The 20,433-nt window shown below is 44.5% G+C and overlaps 1 protein-coding gene across 5 annotated transcripts in view; it reads right to left on the bottom strand.

Annotated features, from left to right (window-relative positions):
• The window catches only part of scara3 (scavenger receptor class A, member 3), a 98,136-nt gene that overhangs the window by 72,178 nt on the left and 5,525 nt on the right, over positions 1 to 20,433 (bottom strand). For all 5 annotated transcript variants that reach the window (XM_085997397.1, XM_085997395.1, XM_085997396.1 and 2 more), the window contains exons 3-5: positions 7,215 to 7,271; positions 1,218 to 1,367; positions 120 to 218 (exon numbers count right to left, since the gene is read on the bottom strand). In XM_085997397.1, coding sequence (XP_085853523.1) covers positions 120 to 218; positions 1,218 to 1,367; positions 7,215 to 7,271 — 306 coding nt within the window. The remainder of the gene's footprint in view (positions 1 to 119; positions 219 to 1,217; positions 1,368 to 7,214; positions 7,272 to 20,433) is intronic.

Raw genomic sequence — 20,433 nt, forward strand, 5'->3', positions numbered from 1 at the left:
TTTTGTCTTAACAGCTTCTTTCTTTATTTTCCTATGGGACATGTCCAGTCTCCACTCTTATAGTGGCATGCTGGAAATCAGGAGCAAGCCTGCTGCAGAATATAAACAGCATTACTCACCTAGCTCTTTAATGTTCGTCTGAACAGAGCTAATCTTTGTCTCATACAATGATTGGGCCACGTTGATATCTTCAGTTATGGAGTCAACCTTTCTGAACACTGTAACAATACAACATTCAGTTACTAGTCTAACAGTCACACACAAAATAATGAAGAACTCGGAGTATTTAATTAGTTAATAATGCTTAGTGTTTATGGTTGAATCATAATCGATCAAACAAGAAGATATTCCAGTTCCCTTCTCAGTAGGCGAAAGAACCATGAGGTGTAGTGCTGAGGTACATTAGTCAAGAAGGTCCAAGGCTGAATTAATTTATCTCAGCCACGCAGACAGTGGAAGCTACAATTGGGCTCAATTTTCCCAGGCTGGGGAAGGGGAAAAAAAATCAGCTTGTGTGCTGATTTGAGAGATTTGTACCGAGTAATAAACATTATGTGGTTATTATGTGGCTTAATAAAAGTTGTTAAATGGACGCATCTCTAGAATAGTCAACAATATTTAAAATGGGAACAAGTAACTGTGACCAAAGATTACAGGCATATTTCAAATTTCAGTTCCTCATTATTTCATACCGCATTGGAAGGGTTACGTTGTTATGGGTTTTATACCTCATCAATTGTGACAAATGGGAATTAAATTAACAGAACATTTGGCTTCCATTTGCCACTATAAATCGCATGATTTTGCAAAATCACACTCTTCCGAATCTCAACTTCACACATGCACAATTTAAAAATGTTGTTCAAGTTTTTCCCCCAAAACTTTTTCCATCAACTGAGAAGCACCCAAAGGTAAGTGTGATGGAAGCAGCACTGCTCCTGGTTCAGGGTAGCATGGGGATGATCAAGCTCAGGCTGGCAGTGGAAAGTTTTTTTAAGCAACTTTCACCCTTCTTCTGGTAAAACTGCTCCATGCTGATAAATGGGTGCAGTAATGTTAGAATTTTTTTTTCCACTCTGACTTTTGTCCATTTCCTCCTGCATGGATTCAGACTTCTATGATTAGGGAATCTCATTATCTGTTAATCCTTCCAATTATGAAGGCGGTATGGAAGAAAAAAAAATGGAATATGTGTCAAAATAACAGAACCACCTTACCTACAGACGCCAGCACAGCAACAGCTATGATAAGACAACTAAAGAATATGTACAGCACTTTCACAGCCAGACTCAAAGACCACGCAGTTTGGCATCTGCAACAGCCGGGTCTTGAAGTCCTCTCTGCTTCATTTGAAAACAAAATTACGTCTGTAAGTTAAGGTGAAAAAGACATAATTGCATTTATTGTGTGCACTTTTTGTAAATTTTTGCATAAATTGGCAATTTTGGTTGCCTACTGGTTAAAACTTGAATGATCCTTCAATTATACTTTTCTTTTAGTGCAAGCTGGAGAATCTTTATCTGAAAAAGTGACTTTCCAAACTCTTTTTAGTTTTGTTGGGGAAGAGGCAGAGGTTTTGATGACACTGCTGGAGAATGGATTCTCTTCCATCCACTGTTGGCATCAAGGACTCTCAAGTCAGAAGTAAGAGTCTTAAGTGAAATACATTTGGGTAGTCCCAGCCCACTACTTCTGGTCCACAGAACAAAAGGACTCCATGTCACTTATAATATAAATTAGATGCACAGTCCAGCTAATCTTCCCAAACAAGGGGGGGGGGGGGGGGGGGCAGATTTTGAGGTGGAAATTGGGCGGTAACACCCCAAAACTGGTGCAATTGATTACCACCCGTTCCAACGTTGCTGCCACAATATTAAGAAGTTTGCAGATGATACTAAAATCGGCCTGATACTGAAGAAGGAAGCTGAAGACTGCAGGAAGATATCAATAAATTGGTCAGGTGGGCAGAACAGTGGCAAATGGAATTCAATCCGGAGAAGTGTGAGGTAATGCATTTGGGGAGGGCTAACAAGGAAAGGGAATACACATTAAATGGTAGGACACTGAGTAGTGTAGAGGAACAAGGACCTTGGAGTGCATGTCCACAGATCCCTGAAGTAGCAGGGCAAATAGATAAGGTGGTTAAGAAGGCATACGGAATGCTTGCCTTTATTAGCCGTGGCATAGAATACAAGAGCAGGGGTGTTATGCTTCAACTGTATAAAACACTAGTTAGGCCTCAGCTGGAGTACTGCGTGCAGTTCTGGTCACCACATTACAGGAAAGATGTGATTGCACTAGAGAAGGTACAGAGGAGGGTTACAAGGATGTTGCCGGGAGTAGAGAATCTTAGCTATGAGGAAAGACTGGATAGGCTGGGTCTGTTTTCCTTGGAACAGAGGAGGCTGAGGGGAGACCTTATTGAGGTGTATAAAATTATGAGGGGCCTAGATAGAGTGGATAGAAAGGACCTATTTCCCTTAGCAGAGGTGTCAAAAACCAGGGGGCACAGATTTAAAGTAATTGGGGGAAGGTTTAGAGGGGATTTGAGGGGAAATTTCTTCACCCAGAGGGTTGTGGGGGTCTGGAACTCACTGCCTGAAAGGGTGGTAGAGGCAGAAACCCTAACCACATTTAAAAAGTACTTGGATGTGCACTTGGGATGCTGTAACCTGCAGGGCTACAGACCAAGAGCTGCATAATGCACCAATTACTGTTACAACAACAAGTATTTATGCAGTGCCTTTAACGTAGTAAAACCTCCCAAGGTGCTTCACAGGAGTATTATAAGACAAGAAATTTGACACCGAGCCACATAAGGAGAAATTAGGGCAGGTGACCAAAAGCTTGGTCAAACAGATAGATTCTAAGGGGCGTCTTAAAGGAGGAAAGAGAGGTAGAGAAGCGGGGAGGTTTAGGCAGGGAATTCCTGCGCTTAGGGCCTAAGCAACAGAAGCTGGATAGCTCTTTGTTGGCTGGCATAGACACGATGGGCCGAAATGGCCTCCTTCCGTGCTATAACTTTCTATGATTCTATGAATATTCCGCTGGGTTTACCTTTGGCGGCCGGAGCACCCGCCTGCGTCAGGCAGTCGGCTCATTCAAAACGCACATCGGGGTCTATGTTGTACGTGTGTGCAAATTGGCTGCCACATTTCCCTACAGTTCCTCCACTTCAAAAAGTGTACTTAATTGGCTGTAGAGTGCTTGGGGACATCCTGAAATCATGTATGGTACTATATAAATGCATGTTCTTTCTTTTTTATTATGATAGATGAACAAATTGAAGGTGTTAACACATCGGATACAATAAGTGTTGGAATTATGCAAGGGTGGCAGAAATGTGCAGAGTTAATGTTCTCTATTGCGCAAACATGAAATATTTTGAATTTAATAAGTTCATTTAGTAGATATTGGTGACATTGGAAATTCAGCAAGAAAGGCAATGTTGATTACAAATTGTAGCCTCATATGTATAAATACCCTTACAAAAATTTACATTTGCTAGTATCAGAAATGCTTATCCAACGTTACAGATGAAGTGGAGATTCCACTAACCATCTATCTAACTGCAATAGGAAAGAACATAAATTTATGTTTACATAATGCACCAATTACTGTTACAACAACAACAAGTATTTATGTAGTGCCTTTAACGTAGTAAAACCTCCCAAGGTGCTTCACAGGAGTATTATAAGACAAGAAATTTGACACCGAGCCATATAAGGAGAAATTAGGGCAGGTGACCAAAAGCTTGGTCAAACAGATAGATTTTAAGGAGCGTCTTAAAGGAGGAAAGAGAGGTAGAGAGGCGGAGCGGTTTAGGCAGGGAATTCCAGAGCTTAGGGCCGAGGCAACAGAAGGCACGGCCACCAATGGTTGAACAGTTATAATCAGGGGTGCTCAAGAGGGCAGAATTAGAGGAGCACAGATATCTCGGGGGATTGTAGGGCTGAAGGAGATCACAGAGATAGGGAGGGGCGAGGCCATGGAGGGATTTGAAAACAAGGATGAGAATTTTGAAATCAAGGCGTTGCTTAACCGGGAGCCAATGTAGGTCAGCGGGCACAGGGGTGATGGGTGAATGGACTTGGTGCGAGTTAGTACATGGGCAGCCGAGTTTTGGATGACCTCAAGTTTACGTAGGGTAGAATGTGGGAATCCAGCCAGGAGTGCGTTGGAATAGTCAAGTCTAGAGGTAATAAAGGCATGGATGAGGGTTTCAGCAGCTGATGAGCAGAGGCAAGGGCGGAGATGGGCGATGTTACGGAGGTGGAAATAGGCGATCTTAGTTATGCCGCGGATATGTGGTCAGAAGCTCATTTCAGGGAATGGAAGTACAGTATTACAATCTCAGCCTCTTTTACCTCCCCAGCTTTTTTAACTTTTCATCTGGGTTTACTTTTTCTTTTATATTTGGTCCAATGTGTCAAGAAACATAGCATCGGTGGTTGCACCTTAACCTGTGCACATCATGTCTATGCTAACTCATCTCAAGTTCTCACTGGTTATTATTCCTTTACGAAGCTCGTAAAGACTTGCATTGTTGTATCTCTTTTTCTAGAAAGAAAAGAACTCGCATTTATACCGCACCTTTCATGTTCCGAAGATGTCCCAAAGTGTTTCACAAGCAATGAAGTACTTTTGAAGTGTAGTCATTGTTATAATGTAGGGAAGTGTAGCAGCCAATTTGCACATAGCAACGTCTCACAATTAGCAAGGAGATTATGTGCTCAAGTTGTTGAGTGGGGCTTGAACCTACAACCTCCAGTCTCAGAGGCAAGGATGCTACCACTGACCCAAGGCTGACACCATTGTTCTACTACTTAAATATACATTCTTCACCTTCCTTTCCCCACAAACAACATCTACAGCAAATACACACCCAGCCTAAAAGCCCAAGTGATAGTTTACAAAATATTTCTCTTCATGCTCTCCACTGGCAGGATTCCAGACACATGAAAGACTAATTTACTTCATAAATGGAGCAACTTTCTGCTGCTAGCAACCATCTCTACATAAAGGCACAATAGCAAAATACTGCAGATGCTGGAAATCCGAAATAACAACAGAAAATGCTGGAAAAACTCAGCAGGCCAGGCAACATCCGTGGAGAGAGAAATAGAGTCAACGTTTCAGGTTGAAACCCTTTGTCAAGACTGAAAAAGCACAGGAAATGAAACAGATTAAAGGGCCAGTTTGGGGGATGAGAGAACAAAAGAGAAGTGAAGAGACATTAAGAGGTATTCAAAACGAGACGAGATGGTGATAGGACTAGTGGAGGCATGTGGCTTAGATATTGGCTTAGGCTCTGGGACTTGGCTTTAAATCCAGCCTAGGCTGATAGGAAGTAGCTAATCAATTCTCATCCTATCAGTGACTGCACTGGAACAGCCCCAGAAGGAAGCAAAGCTGAAATAGCGCATTACACTGGTGCAGGAAATTTTAATTTTTCTTTTTAAAGGCAGAGCATATTTTTTTTCTTATATTTTCCTGTAGATATTGGGAGAGTACGTTAAAAAGAAAGTAGTCCCCTTAAAGCTTCCTTCTGCTACAAGTACCATACTAAAAATCATTTTGTCTACAAAAAACACACACCATAGCCATAAGATTAGAAAGAACAGCTGTTTTCAATCTAGTTAAAATGAACCCAGGCATCAAAGTATTCCCGAGTATAGTAATTAGCTTTCTGCATAGAGCAGTTTAACTTTGAAGAGCTGATGTTAACTGCAGAATAACGCAACCTCGCAATGAACTTCAATCTTGTTTTTAACGCAGGCACCATATTCTAAATGTTTTCTGTGAGGCAGGGTTGTCTGGAAAATAAATTTTGCAGTTTGGCAAGAGCTACTATGACTTTCACCCATTTCAGGTACTGGGGGTTTGCAGACATTGGAATGTCAGCCAGTTTACTGTTGTTGTTGGAACTAGGAACTGACTACTGCAAGTTATGTCTTCTATGGTCTCATGAGTCAGTAAGAGTTCGTTGAGAACAGTTCTAAAAAACATCAGCTTTCATCATAATTTCACCAAAATAAGGCCCATGTTTGGATTAACCATTTCTCACCCCCAGAAATGGCTGATATTACCATTATTTTCAATGTGAACTGACAGCCAGTTTCAGAGTTATTGTAGATGAGAAATGTGTTGAGATGGGGATGTAGGACAAGAAAGTTCTGGTTAGGCATTTGAGGCGAATAAAATTGTTTACATGAAATGTGAAGTGCATATCATTATTTTTGCAAACTCAGAAGGAAGACAAACAGATTTCTGAAGAGTGTCATTCATTGATGTCGGGTGGAGATTGTATGACAGGATCCAGTGGAGATTCAGCAGCAGGGATATGTTTCAGTGTTCTGTAACTGGTTTCTGATCTGGTTTTGATTTCAGAAGAAGATCGACAATGTAACAGCTCCAAAACTAAATATGCAGCTGTGTCATGTAAGCCACAATGATGCAAGCCCTAAAATAGTAACTGTACAGAAATGATTTTGAACTATGGGCCCAAAATTCTGGGGAAGGCAGATCCTAGCAAGGAGGCCATAATTTGGGGCAGGACCTGATCTGCCAGGTTTCTACTCCACCCAAGAACTGCCATAAATTGCAGTCAATGTAGGGCAGAAGATTTTAGGTTAGCCCCGGTTAAATCCACAGCGAGCTCTGGGGACATGTATGGGGGCATGACTAGGCATCCCTGGGTACTCTGCCCAGTTTGCCACCTGACAGATCCAGTGGGGCTTTTACCGAGAGGAGGTGTAGGCCCTAGGAATGCTGCAAAGAAAGGCAACTGATCACAGAGGGATCAATTTCCTTTAAATTCCTGCCCCATAGCTTCTACCATATTTCTTCCTCTCATCCTTGGCCTCGGATTCTCCTGTCAGAGTGGCAGGAAGCTGCTCCAACTTCCAACACCTCATCAGGCAGTCGCCTCTGTTGCACCTATACAGGTGTTGGCTGCCCATGACATGTATGTAAATGACTCTGTCCCTGTGGTTTAGGACAGGGTCAGTGGCTGGATAAAGCAACGGACGGAACTCAAGCCCAGTTGCACTCCCGTCCCCTTAAAAGGGAGTACGGAAATTCTGACACCGATGTTTTAATTCAGTCCTACTACTAAGCAAACTTAAAATATGGTGTTACAATATAATTCTATGAAATAAATGGTAATATGAATATATATATATATATATTAAAAAACATAATTTTTTACAAACCACTTTGTTCACATCTGAAGGAATGCATCTCCTCTTCTTCTCCAGAGAAGTTGTCGTCTGAAATGCAAACATATCAACATTTAATTCTAACTGAATTGCTTTTGACTGATACCCGATAACTGTATCTAAGGCCACCACTAAAACTGTGGCCAGTGTATATCTTAATCCCACAGTGCAATGTCTTTTTTTAATAATCATCAGATTAGTGGACCACAGACCTGAACACAGCGACAAGGCTGGGTCTCAGAATGAGAAGTTGGGCTCTACTAGCAAAATATCTAGTAGGTCTGGGCCTCAGGCAGTGCCGGCAACAGCAACCTCCCCCACCCCGCTCCGATCACGCCTTCGAGTAAAACCGCCCCCACATTCACTCTTATGATGTAAGAAAACACAATAATCATTTTGCGAACAGCAAGATTCCTCAAACAGCTGTAAGATGAATGACCCATTAATCTGTTTTTGATGGTAAGCTGTACTGGTTGAGGGAGGAATGTTTGCCAGAACATCAGGAGAACTTTCTTCTTCAGATAGTGCCATGGGGTTTGTTACATCCACTTGAACCACTGGTATAGGCAAAGGGGCCTCGGTTTAATGTCTCAACCTAAGCATGACTAAAAATATTAATTGACCCAATTATTGAGGCCACAAATTCCCCAAATAACTTGTCATATTGCATTATTCCAAATAGTTACATGGCACATTTTAACAACACTTAAAAGGTGATTTTTTAAGGCTCTGAAGCTGGTGCAGAGCCGCATAACAGTGATTGGTCAGGGAATCAAGGCTATATAGTGTTATAGAGCCATCTCTGACCCACAATAAATCAGTCCGTTCAAAAGTACCGCTTAAAAGTCACACTTGGAAAAATCCTTAAAGCAAACTACTGTACCTGTATCAATCCCTTATTAGGGGAGGCTCGCCAAACACCTCTCTTGCCCTCCTCGATAGGAAACAAGAAATATGTCATCTTATAATCAATCTCCAACTGAACTTTGCCTTCAATCTTTCTCCTTCCCTCAATCATAATCCTTCTTGTCTTTCTCTACTTTATTGATACTATTAAGGTCAATGCTTCTGACTTTACCTGACTTGTTCCTTCTAAGCTCCAAATACACTATCTTACACGTGCTTTCGCTTCCTTGCATCCTCACCATGTTGAGATCAAGACACTGAGCAATCTTGAACTCCAATTTAGTACGACTGATTTTCATCTGAATCATCTGCTTGGTAGAGTGCAATGATCTTAATCCACCTGTATTTTGGGGGGTTTCGGTCATTTAAGTGGCCCAGATGCTCCCCATGCACAGATCTGCCTCTTGGCAAGACCTAATGTCTAGGCGTGGAAGAGGGATGTCTACCACTGCTGCAGCAGCAATGGCGACAGTGGTTAGGGCCTTTTAGCTGCTGTCCAAAAACAGCAACCTGACGGCCTCCAGCTGAGCTCTCTGACATCCCGGTAAAGAAGAAAAGGGACTTGCCTGCAAGGATTGCTGCCTGCTCCTCTCCAGCTATCTGATCATAGAGGGGCTGGTACCCATCAAAGTGGGAGTCTGGCTGGCAAAGGAACAGGAAAATAAGATACCTGTAGAAGGGCCAGGAATGAACCCCCACACCTCATCAGAGTGACTGTCGCTGGCCTGCATCTATTGCTGGAGCAGGCAGTCCAATCCCCCTCATAATAGAAGTATGTTGACGTATATGGAGGCATTAGGATAGAAATTCCAGTACTAAACTATAACATTAATTTTCCCCACTTTCATTGCTGCTTATGAAATTCTTTCCTGCATGATGCTGGTGTGCAACATAATAATGGAGATTCTGTATGTAATAGTTCAACTTGGCAAACTGATGATAATCAACATTTAAAAATCTTGAGCGTTATTCTCTACCTCACATTTTGCATGCGTGATGCATTTACAAGCCACATTTAAAATTGCCACAGCAACAGTGGCTGCAGATAGTTTTGTTTCAGCGATAGTAGAGCAACATCTTAGGATACAGTGGAAGCATTTTGTCTCCATTCGGGAGATCCTAGGATTTAGTGGTACAGGAGGACCAGGAAGCAAGTAGAAGGTAGTGCGTGACAAATGGAGCCATAAAAGGTGTGTCCAGGTCCCATCAGTACTCTATGCAGTGGGCGTACTGACCCAAGCAGAGCTACCTGGGGCTCACAGAGGAGTAATGATGCCTCATGAGGCCACAGCGAAGCAGTAACAGATATATGCCATCTCCTATAAGAAAACATAGACACACATCCAACATCCATATGGCACTGGCACTGTCAGTGGCAGTGAAAATTACCACGGCACTGAACTTCTATCCATTCCAGTCAACTGCTGGAGCTGGCCAGTTTGCTGTGCATCAGTGCAACACCAAGGTCACAAATGTCTTATTCCATCATCGAAATACATACATCCAGTTCAGCATCAGCAAGATAGGGCCATACATTTTTACCACAGTGCTACCTTCCCAAAAGTGCATGGAATCACTGAGTGTGCCCATGCTGCCCCCGTGCACAATGTCATGCCATGCAAAAATAGAGCAGGGTTTTACCCTATTAACACGAACCACCAATGCAGAATAATGCAGGTCCATTTTCATTTTTCTGGGAGCTCACACAAAACTTTTTTTTTAAAGACAAAATTTAATGTGTCCCCATTTTTTGAAGGAGGAAGAGTTTTGGAAGGTTGTCTGCATGTAGATTTTGAATACCCACTGCAGCCATTGCTAATGATGTCTTTGTGCCACCCACATCCAGCAGCAGAGCAAACTACAGAACTCATCCAAGCACCAGACCTCACATTAGCAGATAATAATTGGGAACATTTAGACTGATCAGGTGGGGCAGGGGGAAGAATTAACCCCAAAGTCTCCAGAATAAGCATAACATTCTGCACAAGTGTGATTTTCAGAGCCCTCACCATGGGAGATGATGAGGATCATCCACAAGTCACAGTAGACCAGCAAACTGAGTGAGGGCAAAGAACTAGCTGTTGGACAGCCAGGGCAGGAAGAAAGGGTGGTGCAGCAGACTCTCCCAGCTGAAGCCTTCCAATAAATCCCACAGATGGTCATTAAAACAAGGCATGATCACAGAGTGGCCATTTCCTTAGAATAGCCTTGCTTTTCCTTCATTGTCCTGCAAAGTTCCAGCCGTTAAAATTGTTGCATGGAAAATCATAGGCAGTGTCCAGCAATAAGGTCCCTGCAATGCCACTCCACACTGTGGGTATGGAATCGGCTCTGAAATCCTTAGCGCAAGGTTGCCCAGAACCATTCAAGTGAGTTGAAATTGGCAAAAAATGCTTGTTGGAGTTTTGACCCCAAGACCTCTAGCACCGTCAGAGCGTTCATGGGAGATGTACCAAGGCCTCTAGCACCAATCAGAGCGTTCACGGGAGATGTACCAAGGCCTCTAGCACCAATCAGAGCGTTCATGGGAGATGTACCAAGGCCTCTAGCACCAATCAGAGCGTTCATGGGAGATGTACCATGGCCTCTAGCACCAATCAGAGCATTCATGGGAGATGTACCAAGGCCTCTAGCACCAATCAGAGCATTCAGGGAGATGTACCAAGGCCTCTAGCACCAATCAGAGCATTCATGGGAGATGTACCGAGGCCTCTAGCACCAATCAGGGCGTTCATGGGAGATGTACCAAGGCCTCTAGCACCAATCAGAGCGTTCGTGGGAGATGTACCAAGGCCTCTAGCACCAATCAGAGCGTTCATGGAAGATGTACCAAGGCCTCTAGCACCAATCAGAGCGTTCATGGGAGATGTACCAAGGCCTCTAGCACCAATCAGAGCGTTCATGGGAGATGTACCGAGGCCTCTAGCACCAATCAGAGCGTTCATGGGAGATGTACCACTAAAAGAAAGAAAGATTTGCATTTATATAACGCCTTTCATGACCACCAGACGTCTCAAAACACTTTACAGCTAATGAAGTACTTTTTGAAGTGGAGTCACTGTTGTAATGTGGGAAACACAGCAGCCAATTTGCACACAGCAAGCTCCCACAAACAGCAATGTGATAATGACCAGATAATCTGTTTTTGTTATGTTGGTTGAGGGATAAATATTGGCCAGGACACAGGGGATAACTCCCCTGCTCTTCTTCAAAATAGTGCCATGGGATATTTTACGTCCACCTGGGAGAGCAGACAGGGCCTCGGTTTAACGTCTCATCGGAAAGCGGCACTTCCGACAGTGCAGCACTCCCTCAGCACTGCACTAGAGTGTCAGCCTAGCTTTACTGTGCTAGGCTGACACTCAACCCACAACCTTCTGACTCAGAGGCGAGTGTGCTACCAACTGAGCCACAGCTGACACTATTATTATGGTTTGTGTCACTGCAGATGTCACTGCACCCACTTTCCAGATTCAGGGGAGGTCCACTTATTTAAAAATAGCCAGCATGTGTCGCGTTACTACGGGCACATGTTGGACACCTGCCAGAGCGGTGGACTGGGGCAGGAAGAGTGGTAGCCGCTGGCTGTTAGCAGCAAAATCAGCAGCCCCAGCATGAGGATTCCAAAGCACCTATTGCAAGCAAACCAATCAGGCCAGGAGCGGAGTCTAGACCCTCAGATGGGCCACACGTCCACTGACTGGAAAGTCGGTATGCTTCCTCCCTCTCAGTGTACTGATGGCTGGCTGATCGCATGCCAGGCCTGGGGAAATTTCTGGCACATGACTTAGGAGAATATAAAATAATTATGAAATACAACTAAAGCATTCTCTATTATGCACTAGGCTACAGCAGGCTCAGCAGCCCCAGCTAAGTCAGCACGAAAAATTGTTGTCAAAACCCATTTCCCCAGTTTCACAATGTACGGGGATTGCAGCACCTGTCCTTGAAAAAGTTTAGAGGCCAGGGACACAGCAATTAGAGGATTTACTTCTCTAATCATTTTTTCCCATTTTTAAAGAAATTAAAACGTACCTGCAGTTACTGAAGAGGCCAAGAGTAGGGCCTTTACAACTGAATGTTGTTTATTGATATCAAAGAACCCATTTAGACCAAATTATGTACAGCAGCTCCTCAGAGACAGAGCTTGAAATTAACAAGAAATTATCCATTAGACCACAATTTATATTTTTCTTAATAATGAATAATTCTCAGAAAACTGACACCTGATTTTGAGAGTGTAGTGGCGCTTCTTAGTTTCCAAACAGGCAGCCACTGAGCTGTGGGGCTTAACAACGAGTAGACGCGTGTCGAAATAAAACGTTCCCAAACGTAGCTTTGTCTTTTAAACTGTTTACTATAACACTTAACAAACGGAATTACAAAGCAAACACGTATAAACGAACACGGTCAAAAACTGTATTGCTCCAAACCTCACAACTTCTGCCTCCTTCAGCCACGTGCAGTTTAAACTGTAAAATGGCTGCACACCATGTGTGGCTTAGGGACTGTACCATTGTGGCAAGAATGAAGGGGGTGTCTCGGACTATACTGCTGGAGCAAGAAAATAGGGGGTTTCTTAGTACAATAAGTCGGTCAGGTAAATTAACTGTATTATGCCATTTAACCACTATTTTAAAGTATTTTCTTAAGCTTTCATGGCTCTTACATTCCGGCCCCTAATTGACTAGGCACATGAAACATATCAATTACTCAAACATTAAGAGTCATAAACTAATGAGTTCAACATATTTACAATATAAGTGTCCACTTTTTTCGTTCAGGAACCTTTCACGCTGCTTCTTGTAGCAGGCAGAGCTTTGTGATCGGTCTTTCCAGGGTACTGGTCTTGGTTTGCAAACGAACGCGACGAACGACGCCTCTGGAGTCTGGCATGGTCTTAATTATTTTTCCCATCAACCAAGAATTTCTAGGGGCTGAATCGTCCACGATTAAGACAATGTCTCCGACAATGAAGTTCCTCTTTATTTTGGACCATTTTTGACGCTCCTGTAGCAGAGGTAAGTATTTTCTTGTCCATCTGGTCCAGAAAAGGCCTGACATATACTGAACTTGCCTCCACTTCCGACGGGCATACAGATCTTCCTTTTTTGAAGACTCCCGGGGGCATGGCTGGCTGTGTTTTCAACAACAACAGGTGGTTCGGAGTCAGGGCTTCGAGGTCATTGGGATCATCTGATGTCTTAGTTATCGGTCGGTCATTAATGATGGCTTCGACCACGCACAGAACGGTTTGGAGTCCCTCGTCGTCAAGCGCTTGCTGCTTCAGTACAGAACTGAGTAGTTTTCTTACGGTGCGTATCTGTCTTTCCCAGACACCTCCGTGGTGGGATGCAGCCGGAGGATTGAAGATCCACTTAATTCCTGTTTGCATCATGGCTTCCTGTATTTTAAGCTGATTCCAACCTTCAATAGCTTCCCGTAGTTCTCTCTCCGCTCCGACGAAATTAGTGCCATTATCAGAACGCATAATGGACACCTGTCCTCTTCTACAGACAAAGCGCCGCAAGGCGTTAATACAGGAATCAGTGTCAAGCGTGTGTGCCACCTCAATATGAACTGCTCTGATGGTCAAACAAGTGAAAAGCACACTATATCTCTTGACAAGGCTCCGTCCTCGCTTTACCTCGAAAGGCCCGAAATAGTCCACCCCTACGTTTGTAAATGGGGGCTTGTCTGGTAACAAACGGTCTTCAGGCAGGTCTGCCATTTTCTGCTCCCCAGCTCTAGCGTGTAACCGTCTGCAAACAATGCATTCAGAGAGTATTTTTCTTATTGCGGAATTAGCTCCTGGAATCCAGTATCTTTGTCTTAGCTTCGCAAGCACGTGATTCCTCCCACTGTGTCCAATACTCTGGTGTATATGCTGAAGAATGAGAGTAGCAACCCAGAGGTCCTTAGAAAGGATAGCAGGATGCTTGGCCTCCTCTGGCATAGCAGATTTGTTTAGTCTCCCTCCCACCCTCAGTACTCCATCTTGCAGTGTAGGGTCCAGCTTGTAGATATGACTACCTTTCTTGATTGGAGTATTTCGCTGTAGAGCTTCGATTTCTTCTGGGTATCTTTGTCTTTGACTGAAGCGAACTATCTCCTTCTCAGCCTTGGCCAAATCCTCCACGGTCAATGAATTCTTGCCCAATGTGGTCTTGTGCTGATGCATATACTGCTGTAGAAGCATTCTCTGCTTATCAGGGTTACTTTCAGACTGACTGATAGTGGCTCGGTACTCTTTTCTCTTACCGCTCAGGTGTAGCAGCAACTCTTTCAACCTTAGAAACCATGCAACTGCTTTCCTCAACTGGTGCCATCCTGAGAAATGGTTAACAAGCTTGTTCACTGTGTCAAAGTTCTCTTTCGTATTTATGAGATTTACTGTGACTGATCTCTTCACTTCGACGTCGTCTTCAGCAATCTGACTTGGCATATCTGGTCTTTCTGGCCATGATCTCTCTGTTTCCAGCAGATAACTTGGGCCTTGTATCCAAGTTTCACTCCTCATGAAGTTTTCAGCCTTCAATCCCCGTGAGGCTTGATCTGCTGGGTTTAATGAGGTGTTTACATACCTCCATTGAGATGGTTGTGTAGCTTCTCTAATGGATGAGATTCTGTTTGCTACGAAGGTCTTGAAGCGTATCTTCTCATTCTCTATATACTTCAGCACCGTCGTGCTATCCGTCCAGAAGACAGATTCTTCTAATGGGAGCTGTAACTCTTTCCGCATCACCTGGTCAACTTTAACTGCAACAACCGCTGCCGTCAATTCCAGTCTCGGGATGCTGACCTGCTTCAGCGGAGCCACCCTGGATTTCCCCATGAGGAAGGCACAATGTTTCTGGCCCTGTTGATTTGTCAGCAAGAGGTAAGTAGCTGTGCCATAGCCGTCCTCACTGGCGTCCGAGAAATGATGTCGTTGAGCCGTCTTTGTAACTCCAAAACTCGCGGGCTTGATGCATCTACTGACGTTGAAGCTAGAAAGTTGTTGCAAATCTGTCAACCATCTGTGCCATCTCTGAGCTTGACCTTCTGGGATATCTTCATCCCATCCTCTCTTGTCTCTACACAGCTCTCGTAGCATCAGCTTCACCGGCAGAATGAGTGGTGCCAGGAATCCGAGAGGGTCGTAGATGGAACTGACCACGGAGAGAATCCCTCGTCTTGTGGATGGTCTTTCGTTCACCATTATCCTGAAGTTGAACGTGTCTGACTCAATGCACCATTGTACACCAAGAGCTCTCTCGATAGGAAGGACATCGTGGCTCAGGTCCAGATCTTTGACTTCAGTGGCTCTTTCCTTTTCTGGGATAGAAGCTAGAACTGCTCTGCTGTTGCTTATCCACTTAGTCAGATGGAATCCTCCATTCGAACACAGAGTTCTAAGGTCTCTTGACAGTGCGATGGCATCGTCTTCTGTTGACACGGACTTCAGACAGTCATCGACATAAAAGTTTCTGAAGATTGTCTCCACAGCCTCTGATGGTGCTTTGCCTTTGCCATCTTCTGCAGTTTTTCTGAGAGCGTAGCTTGCACAGCTGGGAGATGATGTGGCTCCGAACAAGTGTACGGCCATTCTACATTCCACCATCGCTTGACTAACGTCGCCATCTGGCCACCAAAGGAAACGCAGAAGATCAGCATCTTCATCAGGGATTCTGACTTGGTAGAACATTGATTCTATGTCTGCCATCATGGCAACGAGCTCTTGTCTAAACCTAGTCAAGACGCCAATGAGGGTATTAGTAAGATCAGGACCTTGAAGCAGCTGGTCATTTAGTGAAGTTCCTCTGAATGAGGCGGCGCAGTCAAACACTACCCGGATCTTTTTCTTCTTTGGGTGATACACACCATGATGAGGAATGTACCAGACCCTTCCATCGTCTCTGTTCAACTGTTCCTCGGGCACTTTTACAGCATAGCCTTTCGCTATGATGTTTCTCATGAAGCCTTTGTAGTCTTCGTGAAAGTCGGGGTTCTTGTTCAGCTTTCTCTTTAGACTGATGGCGCGTTGTTCTGCTATGCAGCGATTGTTCGGCATCTTCGCGGTCTGTCTTCTCAGTGGCAAACCAATGTGATAGTGGCCATCAATGAACTGTGTAGACCTTGTCATCAAACCCATGAACTGATGGTCTTCTTGTGACATCTCTGTCCTTTCCTCACAGCTGCGTTCTGAGAAGTCTGCGTTGAACTGCTGTATCAACAGCTCTTCAATGCTTGCGATAGAGATGCGATTAACTGTGACGTTTTGTCGTTCCTCCTTGTTCGACTTGTTGCCATCATCTCTCCTTACCGGTCCATTGACTACCCATCCAAGGGCTGTCCTGACGGCGTAGGGTCCGTCATCCTTGCTGTTTATCACCTGCCATGGCTCCATAGTTTTGTAGGCATTGCTTCCAATTAATAGGCCAATTTCTGCTTCAATGTATGGGAGACGCACCTTTTCTAGGTAAGGCCATCTATCCACATCCTTCTGCAGGGCTAAGTTCCCTATTCTAACAGGAATCTCCCTCTGTGTGAAAACATTAGGCAGGTCTATGAAGTCCTTCTCTTCAAGTCCACACACTTCTAAGTCTGACAGGATATAACTTTGCATTGACTTCTCATGACCCATGGTGCGTAATAGGATTTCTGTTCTTCTGCCTCTAACGTTCAGCTGTCGCATGAGTGATTCTGTGCAGAACGTTGCTGAGCTACCTGGATCCATGAAGGCGTAAGTCTCCACAAGCTTCTTGCTCCTCTTAGGCTTGATCTTTACTGGTACGATGGCAAGAATACAGTCACTGTCACCGGCCCCAGTGAGTCCACAAGTCTCTGGTTCTAGCGACACCAGAGCACTTGAAACAACCTTCTCGTCGGTATTGTTTTCTTCACTCTTCTTAGAGACTTGTTCTTCTTTATGGATATGCAGCAGACTGGGATGTTTCCGAGTGCACTCTCTGCATGTTGTTCTTTGCTTACAGTTTCTACTCAGGTGCCCCTGAGAGAGACATCCAAAACATAGGCCGTTGTACTTCAGGAATTCGATTCTGTCCTTATGTGGCTGTGCTTTGATGTCGCTGCAGAAATCCAATGTATGATTCTTCTGGCAGAATAAGCATGGCTTCTGAAAGGCATTAGCAGACGTCACTGTGCTGCTCTTTTTGGGAGATGAGTTCTGGGGCCTTTCTTCCTCAGCCTGGGTGACGATAGTTGCGAAGCTGCTTCCCCTGGAACCACCTTTCCTGAGAGTCTTTGATTCAACAGGCTTGGCTTTCACTCTTCCATCGGTGGTCGGGCTGACATCCTGGATGTTTCCAAACAATGGGTCCCTAGCAATTTTAGCCTGTTTGTCTATGAAGTTCACTAAGTCTGCAAACCTGGCTCTACTTTTCCGTCTCTCCATTATCTCAAAGGCTGTTCTTCTCCATTGTTCTCTCATCCTGTAAGGAAGCTTAGAGATGATGATTCTCATAGTCGTAGGATTGTCCATCTCTTCCATGAATTCAACATCCTCCATGGTGTTGCGACATCCTATGAGGAAAAGAACATATGCGTTCAATGCCTCTCCGTCCTCCGATCTGATCTGTGGCCACTTGGTAGCCTTTTCAATATATGCGGTGGCTATCTTCAGCTCGTTACCATAGTGCTCCTGCAGCAACTTCCTGGCTTCTATGTATCCCCGGTCCGGTCTCATGTGTTCACAGCTTCTGACCAGGTCTTGTGGTTTACCACTGGTGTACTGTCCCAGGTAGTACAACTTATCACTGCTGCTCTCTGTTTTGGAGTCAATGGCTTGTTCAAAGGATCTGATGAAGGGCTTATACTTGAGTGGGTCGCCTTGGAACACTGGTATGTCTCTTTGAGGGAGTCGAAACAGATTCTGTTGTTTTACAAGCATCTCTGTAATTTCGTTCTGACGTTGCATCACTCGGTATAGGCTTCTCCCTGTGTCTTCAGGCCTCTGGTGGTCATCAGCAGGGTCTAGTCTAGACCGTCTGACGTCTGGGGTAGCACCACGTGCTCCTGTTAGTGGAGAGGCCACTTTTCCACGCTGTAATGCCAGGGGATTGCCTTCGGGCTCTCTTGTAACTCTTGAAGGTGCCCTGGATCCAACTCTATGTGACAACATTGACTGGCAGTATTCGCTCCCGCCGTCCCGTGAGCCTTCATAATCTTTGTACGCACTCAACCTGGCGTCTGAGACCGCTATAGCTGTTTTTATCTCCAGCTGTTCTTTCTTTGCCTGCACCTGGGCCTGCACTTGGGCCTGCAGTTGGGCCTGTTGGACCTGCAGTTGGGCCTCTTGGACCTGCAGTTGGGCCTCTTCCCGTTCAAGAGCTTGCTTCTCCGCTAAAGATGCTGCGCGCGCCATCAACGCCGCCCGTTCAACCTCCGCTCTCATGCGTCGCGACGAGCTTGTGGTAGAAGCGACTGACCTGCGTCCAGAAACAGAGCTACCTTCTTTTCGATTTTTGCTCGGTCTGGCGGAAGTCTCTGAAATGCTATCGTCTGGTCCGACTTCATCGGCAACTTTATCTTTCTCTGCTGTATCAGCATCTTGACGAATCGTTAACATCCACTGTTCTGTGACCTTGATATAGTCCTTAATGCTGGTTGATATAAGATCAAACCAGTTGTGCTGATCAGCGTTTCCCTCTTCTTCAGACAGAAGTGCTAATACATCTTCATTGAGTACGTTAAATTCTTCATGCAGCTTGGAGAAATCGTAATACATTATGTCTTCAGCTTTCTTAATATTAGCATTATCTTCCATGAGACGATCAATTATCTTCATTTTTCCAGTTATCTGAGCTAATTTAGCCTTCCTTGCACCTATGCTTCTATGTAACTTCTCTTCCATTGCCTTTGGGGTGAGCTTTATTTCCCTCTTTTGGCCAGCAATCCTTCTGGCTGATGGAAGCTCCTGGCTCCGTAAGGCCTCGGCCATTTTACCCGCAGCTCTTATTTAGCTTCTCAATAGAATGAACAAAGCAAGTAACAGTCACTGTACCTTCGCTTTCTTATATTGTCGTCTGGCTCCGTGACCATTCATGTATACGTTCGCCGACGATTCCGTCCTTTCCTTCTTAGGGAGCAAGTTTTTGACTAATGTAGTGGCGCTTCTTAGTTTCCAAACAGGCAGCCACTGAGCTGTGGGGCTTAACAACGAGTAGGCGCGTGTCGAAATAAAACGTTCCCAAACGTAGCTTTGTCTTTTAAACTGTTTACTATAACACTTAACAAACGGAATTACAAAGCAAACACGTATAAACGAACACGGTCAAAAATTGTATTGCTCCAAACCTCACAACTTCTGCCTCCTTCAGCCACGTGCAGTTTAAACTGTAAAATGGCTGCACACCATGTGTGGCTTAGGGACTGTACCATTGTGGCAAGAATGAAGGGGGTGTCTCGGACTATACTACTGGAGCAAGAAAATAGGGGGTTTCTTAGTACAATAAGTCGGTCAGGTAAATTAACTGTATTATGCCATTTAACCACTATTTTAAAGTATTTTCTTAAGCTTTCATGGCTCTTACAGAGAGTCTGGTAAAAAACGGGGTTGACCCATGCAGCAGGCTTACCTGTTTCAGCAGCAACAAATTTTCCAATGGGAGTCTCTCCCCCTAATTTGAATGGGCTACTGGCAGACGGATAACTTGCGCAGAGAGCTTAGCCAGTAGCACATCATGCTGGGGAATGGAAAATCTGGTGCAGCAGCAGCTCTTAAAGGGTTGAAGCTTGTCATTAAAGGGCAAGCTGTGATAGTAGCAGGAAAGTGAACTAAACATGGCAGTGGAAACATATGGCACCGCTGCTCCCTTTGATGCTGAAGAGTTGGAGGTCGTGTTGCAGAAGGTGTATCCAAGGATGGTGGCCCTATTTGGAGCTGAAACCCACCCCTCCAGTAATAGCACAGATGCAAGCCTGCAGAGAAGGAAGTTACTGACCAAGTCACTGCAGTCACCAGGTCTCTCATACACATGAAGAAATCTGATGGTATCAGGAGCAAGATGAAACTTCTCAATTTTTCACACATTTACTGGGGGGTCCCATCAAGCATGGAACACACTTTAGTTTCAAACCTCTGGGAGGTACCATATCAAACATTGTACCAAAGTTAGACGGCACACTTTTCTAGCAGGTGGAGGTGACAGCTGAGGAACTACAACCAGATGCTCAGGCTGTTAGGGGCTTTCTCAGTGTGGTCAGCAGCATGGATGACCCACCAGAGGTTGGCCCCGGTCTCCTAAGAGCCATCCACTCTTCATCTCCTTATAAAAATCCGTTTTCAACCACTTGTGTCATTTCT

This window comes from Somniosus microcephalus, chromosome 9 (assembly GCF_052327205.1).
Source record: "Somniosus microcephalus isolate GS21.2 chromosome 9, FLI_Smic_1.0, whole genome shotgun sequence".
NCBI classification, from domain to species: domain Eukaryota; kingdom Metazoa; phylum Chordata; class Chondrichthyes; order Squaliformes; family Somniosidae; genus Somniosus; species Somniosus microcephalus.